The sequence below is a fragment of the Pan paniscus genome, chromosome 3, assembly GCF_029289425.2.
Source record: "Pan paniscus chromosome 3, NHGRI_mPanPan1-v2.0_pri, whole genome shotgun sequence".
In the NCBI taxonomy this organism is placed as follows: domain Eukaryota; kingdom Metazoa; phylum Chordata; class Mammalia; order Primates; family Hominidae; genus Pan; species Pan paniscus.
This window is the reverse complement of record NC_073252.2, coordinates 42,731,155-42,750,041: the sequence shown is the minus strand read 5'-3', so window position 1 is coordinate 42,750,041 and position 18,887 is coordinate 42,731,155. Positions and strand designations below refer to the sequence as shown.

General features: G+C 38.1%; 1 protein-coding gene across 4 annotated transcripts in view; it reads left to right on the top strand.

The window, feature by feature from the left end:
* Positions 1-18,887, top strand: part of ATP8A1 (ATPase phospholipid transporting 8A1) — a 252,519-nt gene that overhangs the window by 94,127 nt on the left and 139,505 nt on the right. For all 4 annotated transcript variants that reach the window (XM_034958523.3, XM_003832229.4, XM_003832230.4 and 1 more), the window contains 4 exons: positions 10,528-10,600; positions 13,862-13,967; positions 15,192-15,274; positions 17,418-17,467. In XM_034958523.3, coding sequence (XP_034814414.2) covers positions 10,528-10,600; positions 13,862-13,967; positions 15,192-15,274; positions 17,418-17,467 — 312 coding nt within the window. The remainder of the gene's footprint in view (positions 1-10,527; positions 10,601-13,861; positions 13,968-15,191; positions 15,275-17,417; positions 17,468-18,887) is intronic.

Genomic DNA, 18,887 nt, shown 5'->3' with positions numbered 1-18,887 from the left:
AACAAGTTTGTGCAAAATTAGCATGAGGGCATACAACTTTGCACAACTTTGAGCATTTGCCCAACCTCATCCACTTGGTTTCACATTGCCAGTGAAACCAAGATCAAAAGTGTGATCCCAGTTGAATCCTGTGCTCCAGGCATCTGACTGCATCTTCATGCTGATCTTCAGGAGTAAAGAGTGTAGAAGACTCTATAAATCCAAAATCTGAAAGGGCATTCCAATATGGCTGTTCAGCAGCTTCAGTTTCATGTAAAGTTCATTGAATTCCATGTATAAAACCCATGAGCTTATGTGTATTTTACTGCCCTACTTGAACCAGTATTCACAAAAATGCCAAATTAAAAAAACATAATTACCTCTTAGATATATGTAGATTACATATTTACATTTAGTTGAGTTTGAAGGCAAACCTATAATGTATTAAGTCTTTCCACATATTCTGTTAACATTAAAGATAATCAGATGATGGTTGTAGCTCTACTCACTTAGGTATATTAATATGAATAGTTTATAGAGATAAAACTATTTCCCAACCAGTAGCTACCTACTGCAAATTAACCTGGTTTTCTCATCATTGCCAAGAACCATCAGCTAGCATATAACCTCACAGATTAATTCCTTTTTATTAAAAATCTACTTCTCTAGATTGATAGTATCAATACTTTGGATTGAAGGGGAAAATCTATTTATTCTTAACATCAATGTAGCCCTAAGATATGCTCATTTTCTAAAACTATATATTTCTATAATTATGTTTTATCATTTTCTGTCTTCTGTTGTGGAAAATTTTAAGCATGAACAAAAGCAGACAGATGTACTGATCCACCTGCTTCAATAATGTGCACTTAAGACCAGTTCATTTATGCCTTTCCCCCACTATCATTTTGAAGCAAATCCAAAATAACATATTATTTGTTTTTTCTCAACTGTTTAATATAGTTTCACATTATTCTTGTTGATAATTGTTTAAGTAAATGCTAGTGAGGGTGATTCCCCAGAAGGATCACCTTAAAGTGTTCTGTGCTTAGTCATTTCTCTGGGGTTTTTAGTATTATCACACTATCAGTGGATAGTACTACACTGTATTTTCTATCCTCTGGTCTTATTTATTTTCTCATTTCATTCTGGTCTATAGTTATGTATGAAGTGAGTGGTATTCATTTATTCTGCCTCAAAAGCTAGGCTCACTAAAACATTCTTCCAGGTGTGACTGTATAAGCTCTAGATCTAACACATCCAAATTAATGTTAGTCTTCAAAGCAGTCACCTTGGCAGATAGTTTATTTATTCCAGTAAGGCAGCCATTTTACAGAATGTTTTTGAAATTCCTCTTTTGTAATTGCCTTTAGAAAGACGTTGAGTCACATAGTGTATTAGTCCGTTTTCAAGCTACTGATAAAGACATACCCAAGACTGGACAATTTACAAAAGAAAGAGGTTTAATTGAACTTACAGTTCCATGTGGCTGGGGAAGCCTCACAATCATGGCAGAAGGCAAGGAGGAGCAAGTCATGTCTTACGTGGATGGCAGCACGCAAAGAGAGAGCTTGTGCAGGAAAACTCCCCCTTATAATAACTGTAAGATCTCGTGAGACTTAATTCACTGTCATGAGAACAGCACAGGAAAGACCTGTCCCCATGATTCAATTACCTCTCACCAGGTCCCTCCCATAACACGTGGGAATTCAAGATGAGATTTGGGTGGGGACACAGCCAAACCATATCATTCCACCCTGGCCCCTCCCAAATCTTATGTCCTCACATTTCAAAACCAATCATGCCTTCCGAACAATCCCCCAAAGTCTTAACTCATTTCAGCATTAACTGAGAAGTCCACAGTCCAAAGTCTCATCTGAGACAAGGCAAGTCCCTTCTGCCTATGAGCCTGTAAAATCAAAAGCAAGTTACTTACTTCCTAGATACAATGGGAGTATAGGCATGGGATAAATACAGCCATTGCAAATGAGAGACATTGGCCAAAACAAAGGGGCTACAGGCCCCACACAAGTCCAGAATCCAGCAGGGCAGTCAAATCTTAAAGGTCCAAAATGATCTCCTTTGACTCCATGTCTCACATCCAGCTCACACTGATACAAGAGGTGGGTTCCCATTGCCTTGGGCAGCTCCACCCCTGTAGCTCTGCAGGGTACAGCCTCCCTCCTGGCTGCTTTCACAGGCTGTCATTGAGTGTCTGTGGCTTTTCCAGGTGCATGGTGCAATGCTAGATCCACTGGGATCTAGCATTCTAGGGTCTGGAGGATGGTAGCCCTCTGCTCACAGCTCCACTAGGGACTCTGTGGGGGGGGCTCTGACCCCACATTTTCCTTCTGCACTGTGCTAGCAGAGGTTCTCCATGAGGGCCCCACCCCTATAGCAAACTTTTGCCTGGACATCCAGGCATTTTCATACATCTTCTGAAGTCTAGGTAGAGGTTTCCAAACCTCAATTTTTTCCCCCGCCCCCCACCCCCAGACAGAGTTCTGCTCTCTTGTCCAGGCTGGAGTGCAGTAGTGCAATGTTGGCTCACTGCAACCTTTTCCTCCTTGGTTCAAATGATTCTCCTGCCTCAGCCTCCCGAGTAGCTGGGATTACAGGCATGTGCCACCATGCCCAGCTAATTTCAAGTATTTTTAGTAGAGACAGGGTTTCCCCAGTTGGCTGGGCTGGTCTTGTACTCCTGACCTCAGGTGATCCACCTGCCATGGCTTCCCAAAATGCTAGGATTACAGATATGAGCCACCACACCTGGCCCAAACCTCAATTCTTGATTTCTGTGTACCCACAGGCTCAACACTGCATGAAAGCTGCCAAGACTTGGGGCTTCCACCCTCTGAAGCACTAGCCCAAGCTGTACCTTGGCCCCTTTTAGTTATGGCTGGAGTGGCTGTGACACAGGGCACCAAGTCCTAGACTGCACACAGCATGGGGACCCTGGCCCTGGCCCATGAAAACATTTTCTCCTAGGCCTCTGGACCTGTGATGGGAGGGGCTGCCATGAAGACCTCTGACATGCCCTGGAGACATTTTTCCCATTATCTTGGGGATTAATATTCAGCTCCTCATTACTTATGCAAATTTCTGCAGTCAGCTTCAAATTCTCCTCAGAAAATAGGTTTTTCTTTTCTATCACATTGTCAGGCTGCAAATTTTCTGAACGTTTATGCTCTGCTACTCTTATAAAACTAAATGCCTTTAACGGCACCCAAGTCACCTATTGAATGCTTTGCTGCTTAGAAATTTCTTCCGCCAGATACCCTAAATCATCTCTCTCAAGTTCAAAGTTCCACAAATCTCTAGGGCAGGGGCAAAATGCTGCCAGTCTCTTTGTTAAACATAACAAGAGTCACCTTTTCTCCAGTTCCCAACAAGTTCCTCGTCTGCATCTGAGACTACCTCAGCCTGGACCTTATTGTCCACATCACTATCAGGCTTTAGTCAAAGTCCTTCAAGTCTCTAGGAAGTTCCAAACTTTCCCACATTTTCTTGTCTTCTTCTGAGCCCTCCAAACTGTTTCAACCTCTGCCTATTACCCAATTCCAAAGTGGCTTCCACATTTTTGGGTATCTTTTCAGCAGTACCCCACTCTACTAGTATCAATTTAATGTATTAGTCTGTTTTCACACTGCTGATAAAGACATACCTGAGACTGGGCAATTTACAGAAGAAAGAGGTTTATTGGACTTACAGTTCCACGTGGCTGGGTAAGCCTCACGATCATGGCAGAAAGCAAGGAAGAGCAAGTCATGTCTTACATGGATGCCAGCAGGCAAAGAGAGCTTGTGCAGGAAAACTCCCCCTTGTAATAACCATCAGATCTTGTGCAATATATTCACTATCACGAGAACAGCACAGGAAAGACCTGCCCCCATGGTTCAATTGCCTTCTATCAGGCCCCTCCTACAACATGTGGGAATTCAAGATGAGATTTGGGTGGGAACACAGCCAAACAATATCGCATAGAAAACCAGGCCTCATTACTTGGGTCAAAACCAGTACCTAACAAAAATATTATTATTGAATTCAATCACTTGCTCATATTTTTGGACTCTACTTTGGACTTTACTTTGCAGCCAGTTGTACCATTGAAAAGCAGGAGGTGCAGAACTTTCCCCCAAAACAATGCTTTCTTAGCCAGGTCCCAAGGCCAGAGGTCCCAGGAGCAGCAGCAGCAGCAGCAGTGGGTCCCCCAGGAGAACCTCTAAGGTCACACAGGGTGCCCACTGCAGACAGGCTATAGTGCATGGTGCCTCCTCCCTGACAACCACCTCCACTTCACGCCAGCCACAGCAAGGAACTTTGACACCAGCATGGATCTCTGCCTGCTGCTGATGACCATGACTGTCGAACAGGTGGTGTTCCATCAGTTCTTTATACCAAGTCCTTTGTGAAGCATTCCACAGAGCATGTGTCAATGGCATGTGTTCACCCGACCTCCAAAATAGAAGAGCCTCCAAGACAAATAGGAGATATCATCAATGTGTTTCATCACCTCTGACATCTGAGAGAAAAAAGAAACCTGAGCCTCTACTATTGGATCAAAATTATGTTAACTTAAAGAACCAGATTATAAAAAGCAGAAAGATGAGGGCTCCAAGAGCCAGACTTTTGTCATGATACCCACCATTAGATCATCATTATAATACCTTCAGGGGTTACAGTGTTAGTGCAACTAACACCTGGCCCATACATCATGGAATTGCACAGGAGGGCACAGGAAAGCCTCATGAATGTCTTACCAAACAGAGAGAGAAATGGAGGCAGAGCAGGAGCTAGGAGCAGTTTTTAGGTCCCTATTGAGATCCACTGCTTCCAAGAGGAGGAAGAGCCACAGAGCTCAGCTCCCTGCAGGTCTAAGTCAAAGAGCCAGTGACTTCCTGTTGAGATGAGCTGGTGGTGCTCCCTAAAGAGGCTCCCTGTGTCCAAGGACTACAAGCCCAAGCCCCCTACAAAAGTCTCACAAGTCTTAGAGACAGACCTCATCCAATTCATGAAGCCACTCATTGGAGTGGGCAGATAATTCTGAAAATACAATAAGAAAAGTTGTAACTACAGAGATCAGTGTCAGGGTGGTTGAGGTTGTGAGTGGGCCATCACTGTGAGTGGGACTACTTTGGGAACAGCAGATATCAGAGGGTAAGCCAGGGGTCCCAGAGTCACTAGCTGACCTCAGGCCTTTTCCCAGAGGGATGTCTGGAGGGCTGCCTACCTTTGAGCCATTGGCATGTACACCTCAGTGTAAGTGGCCCCACATTACAACTCTTTCTGGAAAAGGTTATTGACCCTGGACCTTGTGATGAGCTTTGAAATGGAATTGAGGAGACCATAAGTGCTCTTCAGGCCGGCCCGGGGCCCAGTGCGCACCTGTCCCAGTGTGGGGCCCACCTGAGCAGCAGCCCTGCACACGCTGGATAAAAAGCAAGTGCACTTGTCCTTGTTTGTGTGGCTTGGTGTTAACAAGCTGTCTCTTCACTCCCAAACCAATACTCAATTACATTAGGCCAATAAAATGGATATATTAGCTTGAATTTACATATATATTTTTCAGTGTCTCGCAATATGAGAAAAGTGATCTTAATAGCCCCATTATCTATCCATGTTACAAATAAACATGTTTAAAACAAAGCTACATATGAAAACTCAGAACCTGAATTTTCCACTTAAAACTTGTTAAATGGGAAAAATATTAGGTTGGTGCAAAAGTAATTGTGGTTTTTGCAATTGTTTTTTAATGGCAAAAATCTCAAATTACTTTTGCACCGATCTAATATTTAGATCTGTGTTGAAAATCATAGACTTTTCTCTGTGCAACCTAAGTGCAGGCTACCAGCTCCTAAATAAAGAAGTTTCCTGTATGTGCATGTTATGTAGTTAAACAATTCTGTCTACTCAGGACATTTGGAATGTTAAAGAATTTGTAATTTGTCATTCTGCTTGCTTAAGTGTTCAAATGTGTACACAACCATGGGTTCCCATTCTAGTGGTATGTCTGAGCTGCCCTCCCTGTTCCTTACTCATTAAAGTGATGAATTTTGTAAAAACAAAACAAAAACCCACACAACAAAACGGTGTTAAAGTTATACTGCCTTTTTCGTGTGTGCATGAGTGTAATATGTATATGTGTATAATGTGCATTTAATGTATAGATAGGGTGTTTATTTCAGATGACTGATGGGTTTTGTACTTGTTTTAAATTTGATTTTTTTGAGTTCACAATGCATTAACATATTACAAATTCAAGGAGTGTAAAATAAAAGGTTTTGATCCCCTCCCTGTCTTAGAGCCCTCCATTTCCCCTGCCAAAGACAGCCTGTGTGACTAAGTTCAAGTGTATCTTTACCGATCTCTTCTATAAATATTCATACATTTATTTTCTCTCTTATTTTTACAGAAAGTGAAGCATACTGTACACACTGCTTTGCACCAGCTTTTCATTTGACAGTGCATCTCTGAGATTTTTTCATATTCCATAAAAAGCTTCCCTTTGTTTGTAAATGCACTGCAGTATTTTTAAGCAGCACTACTGATGGGCCTTTGTGTTTCCTAACTCTTTGCTATTAAAACTGGACTGTAGGGGTTGGGTGCAGTAGCTCACGCCTGTAATACCAGCACTTTGGGAGGCCGAGGTGGATGAATCACCTGAGGTCAGGAGTTCAAGACCAGCCTGGCCAACATGGCAAAACCTTGTCTCTACTAAAAATACAAAAATTAGCCAAGAGTGATGACACATGCCTGTAATACCAGCTACTTGGGAGGCTGAGGCAGGAGAATCGCTTGAACCCAGGAGGTGGAGGTTGCAGTGAGCTGAGATTGTGTCACTGCACTCCAAGTGAGCCAAGACTGTGCTGTTGCACTCCAGCCTGGGTGACAGAGTGAGACCCTGTCTCAAAAATCAAAACAAAAAAACAAGTACTGCAAAGTATAAATTTGTACATATAGTATTTTATACCAGTTAAACAATATAAATTCCTAGAACTGGAATTACTGAATCAAAGTATTTTAAATTTTAAATTTTGCCCAATTGCTTTTCTTTTAGAATTTGTATAGTTTATGTTCTCACCAATGATATATGCTTTACTATTTTCCTACAATTACAACAGCACAAAGTTGTCAAGTTTTATTTTTGCCACAATGATACATTTAAATTTCACCTCTCATTATGAGGTAAAGTTGAATGTATATATAAAGCCATTTATATTTCTTTCCTTGTGAATTGTGTGTTTATATCCTTTGCTCATTGTTGTACTACACTGTTGATCTTTTTGTAAATTGATTTCTGGTAATTCTTTTTATTCCATGGAAATTAGCCTTTATAAGTTGGAAATATTTTTTCCCAGTTTGTCATTTAGCTTTTGACTTTTCTTGCAGAAGTTGGTTGTGTTTTGTTTTGTTTTAAGAGATGATCTCCCTCTGTCACCCAGGCAGGAGTGCAGTGGTACCATCATAGCTCGCTGCAGCCCCAAACTCCAGAGCTCAAGGGATCCTCCCACTTCTGCCTCCCAAGTAGCTGGGATTACACACCACCAGCTGGTGCATACCACCAGACCTGGCTAATTTTTTAATTTTTTGCAGAGACAGGTCTTGCTGTGTTGCCCAGGCTGGTTTCAAACTCCTGGCCTCAAGCAGTCTTCCTGCCTCAGCCTCCCGAAAGTGCTGGGATTACAGGTGTGAGCTACTGCACCCGGCCTGTTGCCATAGTTTTTGCTATGCAGAAATATTCAGATTTATGTAGTCAGATTTATATATTATGTTTTCTGAATTATATATGATACCTAAGCTTTTTCCATTCCTAAGTTTTTTTTAAAAAAATGTTTCACATATCTTTAGTACATTTATAAAATCATTGATCCATCTGGAGTTTATTTTGGTTTACAAGGTGAAAAGTATGGATTCAGCTCTTTCCTTCCTTTTCTCTGATGGCTCTCCTGTTGACATGAATTTTGAATTTAAAAAAAAGTCTTAGTACATACTGTCATATGCAAGGACAACTATACTGATTAAGCCATATATTCTTTGAATATTTCAATTTTTATTGCTATAGAGATTCTTCATTTTTGTATGATCAGAAAATGAGTAGTTACAATGTATCATAACTTTTAAGTCAGCCTAAAGAAGCTGCAAATTATATGACATTGTGGGTTCCCTGCTCTGTTCTCCTTACCTTAACTGTGATACTCCCTGCCTTATTGCTTCTTGCAAAATACCATAACGTCATTGTCTCCTTGGGAGCAAAGTGACACTCAAAAATTACTAGGCAAAGATGTAACCAAATGTTGATGTTGGCTTGCATTTTTATTTGTGAAAGTTTGACTAACAGTCCTATTATTTTTACTTTTAATGTGATGGTTCTTATTTTTAACTGATATGAGCTTGCAAATTTTATCTGTTTATTTTTACTAAAAGTAAATATTTTGTAAAATTTTGGAGAGGAGTGGTGGAAGCTCCATGCCTGAGTTATCCAACCCAGGCTGTCTGATTAGAGGATGAGTTGTTTCTAGTTTTTGTTTCTGGTTTTTTTGTTTTTGTTTTTGTTTTTGAGACGTAGTCTTGCTCTGTTACCCAGGCTGGAGTGGAGTCCAGTGGTGCAGTTTCGGCTCACCACAACCTCCACCTCCCAGGTTCAAGCGATTCTCATGCCTCAGCCTCCCGAGTAGCTGGGACCACACCTGACTAATTTTTATATTTTTAGTAGAGATGGGGTTTCATCATGTTGGCCAGGCTGGTCTCGAACTCCTGACCTCAGGTGATCTGTTCACCTCAGCCTCCCAAAGTGCTGGGATTACAGACATAAGCCACGGTGCCCAGCCTGTTTTGGGGTTTTTTTAATTATCTTGGGAAGGAAGTCACTTTCTAGAAGAAGAGTTCTTTAGCATTATCCCTGACAGAACCTTCATTACTGAATGGAAAATGGGGTATGTCCATGTAAATATTTCAATTGCATATCCAGAGCTACTCAAATATAAATATGTTTGAAAATTAAGTCAATTATAGTAACTGATTTATAAAATGAAAGAATTATTGGTGAGATTAATAAGGCATATCTTCAGATTTAAACGGCTTTTAGTCTGGAATTCTTTGGAAAGAAAATAGACTTCTTGCAAGATGTTACTGTGAATATTCCTTGACATTTGTTTAACAAGTAGAAAAGTACAGCTACAAACCATTTATGAATGTATTTTAATAGGAAAATTTCATAAAGCCCCAAGTAATGAACTCTTTTTAATTAATGGTGATATTTGGAGGATAAATATATGCTATCTTTTTCTTAGATTTTTTTCCTTCCATCTTCAGAATTAGAGAAATAATGATAATGATGATGATGACGTGTTCACTTTGGCCCCCAAGGGTATTTTGATCATTCTAAACTACTACCTGCTAATAAAGATGTATTTTCTTACGATTTGGAGACTTAATAGAGCAAGTTACTACATGTAGATATGTGTTCCATTATAAACATTCTAACTTCCTCCTTAAGTTTACTGGAGAAATGTGTTTCATTGAAGATACTATGTATGTTCTCTCCTTTCAAATTCTGTTTTCTTCAAAGAGTTTTCCGTCCTGTCAAGCTGCTGCCTTTACAATATGACAGTCTTGATATCTGACATGTTGACATTGATAATACTCTTTGTAACATGTTAATGTTGTGATCAAAAGCTTTCTGGATTATAATTGTTTAGTATTGGACACATTTTTTTCCCTCAGTGAAATCTGAAATTTTCTTCTGTGCACTAAACCTCAAATGTATATATTTTCACTAAATTTTGCAAACTATACCCTTTTCTTTTGACATTCCCACTTGTGTTCCTTGTTTTTCCTTTGAATCTCAGTATTTTTATGTTAAATTGTATGGCCGTGAGATAAATGATAGCTAGTTTGCAGAGATAATTGACTCCATTTATATCGTATGAAGTACATAATACATTTGCTCATCTGAAGATAGTCACAACACAAAAATTCCATACTTTTATTATTTGTTCTTATATTTACAGAACAAATGTAATATGTTTATAAATACTTGCTCAGATATTAATGATAGATGTTGATATAATCTGTAAATGGTTTATTCATGTTCTTATATTTCATATGGTTTTCATCACTACATATAAAGATTTCTCATGACTCAAATAGAAGAATATTTTGTATAATAGCTTTCATTAATTCTTAGAATCCTAAAAATTGAAAATATTATGGAAGTGGAAGAAATTCAATTCCAGGTGTTTTAATAGTTTTAGTTTTATATTTTTACAAATTTTATGTGGCTGCAATATAATTTAACTCCAGAAAAAATGAACTATAAAATATTATTTTTCATTACACTGCAAACATCTTTCACATTTTAGAATGCTTGAATATATTTTGTGATACAATCATGAAATCTGTGATGTCTTATTTAGAAATGCAGGCCAAATTACATTTAATTTATTGAGGGTTTGGAGACATAACACTTTACTCATAAAGTACATTAACAAATAGATCAGTGGGCTGGTATAAATGAACTGGGTTTACTCTATTTTTTACCCCCTTCAGGCAGAACTCACAGTTTGGAGATGAAAAAACATTTAGTGATTCATCATTGCTGGAAAATCTCCAAAATAATCATGTAAGTTACATAAAACCATTGTCTTTTTGTTAGTGAATAAAAACTAATGAATGTTTCTCTGAACTATCTTCTATGTTTACATGTTTCTCTTTTTTTACTTTCATGATCTTTTATTTATTTATTTAGTTAGTTAGTTAGTTATTTGAGACAGAGTCTCACTCTGTCGCCGGGGCTGGAGTGCAATGGCGTGATTTTGGCTCACTGCAACCTCTGCCTCCCAGAATCAAGCCATTTCTCCTGCCTCAGCCTCCCCAGTAGCTGGGATTACAGGCACTCGCCACCACACCCGGCTAATTTTTGTATTTTAGTAGAGACAGGGTTTCGCCATGTTGGTCAGGCTGGTCTTAAACTCCTGACCGCAGGTGATCCACCCCCTCAGCCTCCCAAAGTGCTGGGGTTATAGGCATGAGTCACTGTGCCTGGCCTCATGATCATTTTTAATAATTATCAAAATCTATGCCAAATCCTTTTTACTTGGCCAACATTAATTCATGGTGGTTATTAATTTGATTTTAATATTATCATTCATCAATATTCTGTCTTTTCAAATTGTTTCATTTTAAATGATTATTGAACCTTCTGTGATACAATTCAATATTAACAATTTTAGAAATAAGTTATCTGCTCAGTACCATAGGCTAAATATACAATAGAAACTCTGGCTTCTGCCACCCAATGTGAAAATCCTGCTTATGAAGTTACTGACTGTATTAGGGTTCTCTTGGGGGGGGGGGGCAGAACTAATAGGATAGATAGATAGATAGATAGATAGATAGATAGATAGATACACAAAGGGGAGTTTATTAAGTCATATTAACTCACACAATCCCACAATAGGCTGTCTGTACACTGAGGAGCAAGGAAGCCAGTCCAAGTCCCAAAGCTGAAAAACTTGGAGTTCAATGTTTGAGGGCAGGAAGCATCCTGCAAGGGAGAGATGTAGGCTGGGAGGCTAAGCCAGTCTAGCCTTTTCACAGTTTTCTGCCTGCTTTATATTCTGGCCACGCTGGCAGCTGATTAGATGATCTACCTTCCCCATCCCACTTACTCAAATGTTAATCTCCTTTGGCAGCACCCTCACAGACACACCCCCAGGATCAACACTTTGCATCCTTCAGTCAAGTTGACACTCAGTATTAACCATCACACTGACACTTCCTCAGTTTTCATAAGATCAAGTTATAGAGTCTTCTGGAGTTAAACCCCGGAACTTTTTCTCATAACCACTTCAAGCCCAGTATGTCCCAACTTGAACTCATGATTGTTACCCTCAAATATGCATCTTCTCTATCACAGGTGGACTTGTCACTTTTGCCCAAGTGGGGCCCTATCAGTATGTTGCTATGGGTATTTTTGTATCTCTCTCTTCTGCGTGAGCCTTCAACAAAATAATAACTTCAGGATCTACAAAGCCTAGCCCTAGACCACCTCTTCCCTCTTGGATTCTCAGCTTTCAGTAAATCATACCATCACCTATCTTGTGACTCTTCCTAGGAATTAGAGGGTTGTCTTTGATGCCTTCTTTTCTCTCCATGTCCAGATCTCTGAGTCACCAAGCCCTTGTTGGCACTGATTGCTAGAATCTATCTTGGGTGTCAGCTGCAGTTAATCCTCATTTTCACCACCCCAGTCCAGACCACCAGCACCCACTCTGTGGATTCCTGTGGTAGCCTCCTGGCCAGTCTCCTGGGTTCCATTTTTACTCCTCTCTAGTTATTGTTGCCCATGACAGCTGAAAAATGCAAATGGAAATCAAGTCCCCTCACTATCCTGTTTAAGCCTATTCTCTGCGTTCTCTCTTCACTCATAAAGTAACATGATCTGGCCCCTGCCTAAGCTGTCACCCTCACTTTGAGCTCCTTTCTCCTCATCCCACTGGCTGCCTTTTATTTTCTAAAACACATCGTTTTTTTCCTTCTTTACGACCTTTCCTGCTTGATGGAAAGCACTTTGCTCAATTCTTCATGAGGCTAAAACTTCATCAGCTCAAATATTACATTATCTTGAGAATAACCACAGACTCGCTCAAGTCACATTACATGATATTTGCATATTCCCTTCTTTACAGTGCTTGTCTTGCTATAAGTAAACAATACGTGTATATTTATTTGTGTTCGGTCTTCCCCACAACGCCAAGCTTCACATGGCAGGGACCATGTCTGTTTAGTCCACTGTTCTAGCTTGAAGAGTTTTTTCAAATCATGTTCTGATATATCTCCCTAGTCACTTCACATTATTATTTTCTTTTTTGCCCAAGAGCATAGAGAAATGTTTTTCCTTTATTAAATTGAATGACATTTCTCTTTATTGAGAGCCAGACAGGAAGATATTTAATTTAAAATATCTGGCTTCTCTCCTATAAACCCTAAGCTCCGTGCAGAAAGGATACACCCTTCTGTCTTCTCAGGCTGTAAGAGTCCCCTGGACATAGGAGTTGTTCATAATTTTTTTATTCATTAAAATATGAATAAAGTTACCATTTTTGGAGAGGAAAGACAAAACATTATAGAAAAATCCTCAATCATTATCACGCCAACGCAAAGTATAACCCCAATGCAGTAAGATTGCATGCCTGAAATTTAAATCTGATCAGGAATTACAACTAGGTAAATGAACATCTTCGAATTTTTATCCTGTCCTCCAACGACAAGATTCAGCTACATCTGCCTTTCTCACTATACTATTTCTATTTGACAACACCAAGTTGTCTTGTATAAATGTTTAGAAAATGAATGAAAGAGTAGAAAAATAATTTGAATTAAAAAACACATTTTCTTTATAATTGATGTTGGCTTCTTAGTTGGCTATAATCCCACACCCCCAGTGTATAACAGCTATGTTTTTATGGGGTTTTGTTTGTTTATCTTGTTTGTTTTGTTTTGTTTTGAGACAGAGTCTCACTCTCTTGTCCAGGCTAGAGTACAATGTTGCAATCTCAGCTCACTGCAACCTCCGCCTCCCGCCTCCCGGGTTCAAGCGATTCTCCTGACTCAGCTTCCCGAATAGCTGGCATTACAGGCGCCTGCCACCACGCCTGGCTAGTTTTTGTATTTTCAGTAGAGACGGGGTTTCACCAGGCTGGTCTCAAACTCCTGACCTTAGGCGATCCACCCGCCTCGGCCTCCCAAAGTGCTGGGATTACAGGTGTGAGCTACCATGTCTGGCCAACAGCTATGTTCTTAATAGACATGAAGTAATATTACTGTCAGTGTCAAAATGTTCACATGAGAAGGGCTTAAATTATGTGTTTATTTTTCACAGCCGACTGCACCTATAATATGTGAATTTCTTACAATGATGGCAGTCTGTCACACAGCAGTGCCAGAGCGAGAAGGTGATAAGATTATTTATCAAGCAGCATCTCCAGGTACAAATGAAGCAATTGTAAAGTATTGTTTTGTGGAAAATTGTTCTGAATGTAAAAGTCAATTTAATTTTAAAAAGATAGCCAAATTGAGTGTTTTTTAGATAAAAATTTTTATTTACCAATTAGAAAAACCTTGGCTTTCAAGGTTAAATATGTACATGATATTTTAAAATGTGTAACTTTGTATGTGTAATTTTTGGCATATTACATAAGTTACATGAAAATGTGAATAACATAATTCTCATAAGTGAAAAATGTACTTTTTTACATACACGTAATAATTTTTTGCTTCTTTATAAATACCTAAGAACTCTTAGTCAAGCTGATTTTGCACAGGTACAAATAGGAAAAGGAAGAAGTGTTCGCCTGAATATAGTAAGCTTATATAACTTTAGAACACCAATTTTGCCTTCCTCTTTTGTTAATGATAATAAAGAAGCTTGTGTATTTATTTGGGTGAGGAAAGTTTTACGCATTTGAAGGGATTCCATAAAATATTATTAGTACAGTTATCAATGTTAAGTACTTAGGCTTAATTTTAGATCTGTTTTCAATGTAAAGTTGGGCAGATAGTCAGTTTGATGAGAACTTTGTTAGAAGTGTTTTAAACTGCATTCTAAGCCAGCATCTGTGACTTATAGGATATACTAACTTCCTTAAAAGCATAAGAATGGTTATGTCTCATATCATTAGGGTAGAAACTATGTGATGTTTTCTTATGCCATGCCCTACTCTAGCAATAAAAAGGTTTTATTTAACATGATGAAATTCATAGACATTAAAATCATTAGTTCATTTAAAGCTTGTTTAAACTGAATCCTCAATTAGCAATATTAGTTTCTCTAGACTCAACATTTTAGGAGGAAAAGGATAAAAGTTTAGAAGGCAATTTTCTCTGATTCCTTTTGAGAAAGTTTTCTAGCAAATACACTGGATGAAAGGGTACATTTAAATTAAGCTTCTTAGGAATTTGTGACTAACAGTGAGACTTGACATTTCGGAAATGTAACTCTGAGTTCTGTATGTGTCTCCAACACTTAAGATTATTATCCTCATTTCTTTGGAATTGTCATGTAATTTAAAAATAATTGGATTAATAACATGAGCCAGAATAAAAAGAACTTTAATTAAACAGAAAATGATATTACCTTAATGTACTTCTCTTGTGCTGAGAATATTTTTTTTTCAATCATGTATTTGCTTTTACCTCTTTTTCTAAAACAGATGAGGGAGCATTGGTCAGAGCAGCCAAGCAATTGAATTTTGTTTTCACTGGAAGAACACCCGACTCGGTGATTATAGATTCAGTAAGTTAGTTGTTTTTAAGGTTCTTTTTAATCCAAGTAATACATTTGCATAGCTTCAAAGATAAAGTAATACCAAAAGGCTCATAGTAAAATAGAGGTTCCCCACTCCAGAAGCAACTACTGGGTGTTCTTTTAGCTATTTCTTTAGGCATTTATACATCTCATATTTTCAAAAAAAAAAAAGGTGACTATTAATACATGTTTTGACTCTTCAATTTTAATGTATCTTCTGATTCTGTTACATGAGGGTGTATCTCTCGAATCACCATCCTTTTAGTTTATCCTTCCTCATACTCTCAAATTATTATGATTTTATTCCAATTTTTAGTTAAATACTCAGGCCCAAGTTTTAAAGTGGGCAAAAGACTTGAGCCAACATTTCACAAGAGAAGCTATATGGATGGCCAATAAGCATGTGAAAAAACATTGTTAGTCATTGGGGAGATACAATTAAGACCACAGTGAGATAGCACTACATACCTACCCAAGTGATTCTCCCACCTCAGCCTCCCAAAGCACTGGGATTACAGGCATGAACCACTGCACCTGGCCACTTTTTCTTTTATTTTCTAAAGACTAAATTTTAAAAATGGATAGCACCAAATGTTAATGAGTGTGTAGAACAAGTGGAATACTCATATACTGCTAGCAGATGTATAAAGTGGTAAAGTCCCTTTGGAAAACCTTACAGAGTTGTCTAATTGAGGTAAACTTACACCTGAGCCAGCAATTGTGCTCATAGTTATATAGCAGAAATGGAAGTTTCTGTTTCTAAAAAGACTTGTAACAAAATGCTCCTATCAGCTTTATTCAGAGTAGCCAAAAACTAGAAACCAAACCAAATGCCCATCAATAGAAGAATGGATAAACAAATTGTGATATAGTCTCACAATGGAACATCTAAACAATAAAAAAGAATGAGTTATTGATTCATCAACAGCATGGATGAAAAATGAATCAAAACATGAATCAAAAACATTATGCCGAGCAAAAAAAAAAAAAAAAGCCAGACACAAAAGAGTGCATCCTTTTTAATTTCATTTTTATGCAGCTCAAGATCAGGAAAAAGTGATTTATGGTGATAGAATTCAGAACAGTGGTTGCCTCAGGGCAGGGAAGAGATTGATTGAAAAAGGGCACAAGGGAATTTATAGGATGGTGGGAATATTTTATATCTTGATTGGGGTGCTAATTACCAAACTATACAATTTTCATTTGACTCTGTGTTAAAGGTCTGTGCATTTTATTATATATAAATTATCTCATTTAAAAATTATTATTTAGTTTCTGTGTAGTATTGCCTTCTATTTTACCTGTACAGTATTCATAGCTGAACATTGTTGTATTTGGTAATTATTTTTTTGTTTTTTAAATTTTGTGTTTCCCAACACCAATTATTTTTTTTAGAGATGGGGTCTTGCTCTGTCACCCAGGCTGGAGTGCAGTAGTGCAGTCATAGCTAACTATAGCCTTGAACCCCTGGGCTCAAGTGACCCTCCTGCCTCAGCCTCTAAAATAGTTGGGATTATAGATAGGCATGTGCCACCGCACCTGATATTTTTTTAAATATATTTTTTTAATAGAGATGGGGTCTTGCTATATTGCCAAGGCTGGTCTTGAACTCCTGAGCTCCTTTGATTCTCCCACCTCAGCCTCCCAAAGCACTGGGATTACAGGCATGGCCACCAGACCTGGCCACTTTTTCCATCATTTTCTAAAGATAAATCTCTTACCTGTTTGTTTCATTGCTTCCCTTTTTTTTCCCCCCATTATCTATATTAATTGTTCCCATACTTTCTAGTATACTTTTCTCAATACAGTCACACCACATAATCTGTTCATTGGCAGTTCTTTCCTCACGACATCCCTTTTGAAGCCCTCCATTCTCTTGTCTGGACAGGTTATATTCTAAGAACTCTTCGGTGACACTTTTTGGTTTTCCTTTTGGTTTTCTCCTGTTTTGGATTTTCTGTTTCCTGTAACTCAATTTACATAAAAGTTAGTAAGCTCCCTTCCATATTTCAGTAGGGAAAATTTGTTTGTGTTGGCATTTTTTACAGTAAAATTTTATGACTAGGATTTATTTCCTAGAAGCTTAAGACTTTTCCAACTGTATGTAATTATATATTCCTTTTCTTCTTAGCTGGGGCAGGAAGAAAGATATGAATTGCTCAGTGTCTTGGAGTTTACCAGGTAAAACATCTGCTCAGTGATTTGTATGGATAAGATAAATTTATATCCATTTTTATTTTTTCCCTTTTGAATAACTAGAAAGTATGTTTTGTTTTTATTTAACTAAATTTGTTTAGACAAAATATTAAATCAAAATCTTTAGTACATTTTTTATTCTCATTATCTGTAGATAAATTACAAACCACTTTCTTCAGAGTATTGCAATGCGTGACTACTGGTTGCAGTTTTAAAGTCTTTTTGAAAGTTGATCTCATGGAGGTAAAGAGTAGAATGATAGATACCAGAGGCTGGGAAGGATGTGTGAGTGGGAGGGGAAGGGATAAAGAGAGGTTGGTTAATGGGTATGAACATACAGTTATGTTGAAGAAGTAAATTCTGATGTTTGATAATAAAGTAGGGTAACTATAGTCAACAACAATGTGTTGTATATTTCAAAATACTAGAAGAGAGGACTTAAAATGTTCCCAGACATACAAGTGATAAATAATCAAGATCTTGCATATCCCAAACACCCCAATTTGATCATTATAAATTCTGTGCATCTAACAAAATATCACATATACCCCATAAATATGTACAAATACTGTGTATCAATTTTAAAATTTAGAAAAAGAAATCGTTTTGAAATATAGCTGCCTGATTCACAAGCCCAGCGTATACGGCCATGCGTCTTATGGCTGGTGATCTGGAAACACAATTATGTTTAGAGGCATCAGATTTATGTGGGGTGGAGATGAGTCGGGATCAGGAAGCCAGCATTCTAATTGTATGCTCATTATATCTAATTGTCTTCAGGATTTGAAAAACCGTATTCTTGTCTCTGTTAAGTATAAGACCAGTTACCATCTATTAGGAAAGGACAGAAAGCAAAGTGATTGTCCTACTTATTTTATTTCTTAAGGTCGAATAATAGATCCCTTCAGTTATAATCAGTGATAAGTCTGTGAGTTTTCAGCCTCTTACTCCCACATGACAATGTAACCTGCTTACCTGCATTCTTGAGGCAGAGAGGCCCTTGCTGCAGGGTCTTTAAAGACTGCATGACCATTCACAGGACACTTCACAGAATTAAGGCCATGAGGAAGTAATGCTGCTGTTCAAGGAAATAAGTGTCCATCATTTTTCTTGAACTTTCTTCTGCATAAGGCAAACTTGTACATTGCTTAGGAAAGGCATTTCTCTTTCTGTGCCAACTTTTGTTGCTGTCTTGATTAGGAGTGACCATATGCCAGTGGTTAATAACAAAAATAATGCAGTCTGTCTGACTTATTATTTAAAGCTTTTTTTAACTTAGATACTCTGAAAAGCCCAAAGAAGATGAATACATTGAATAAACAGAATGGAGTATTTTCAAAGTGCACTCCTCGTCTCTTTCTTTTCATGTCAGAGTGATTGCTTTTCCCAAGCTTATTTGTATTAT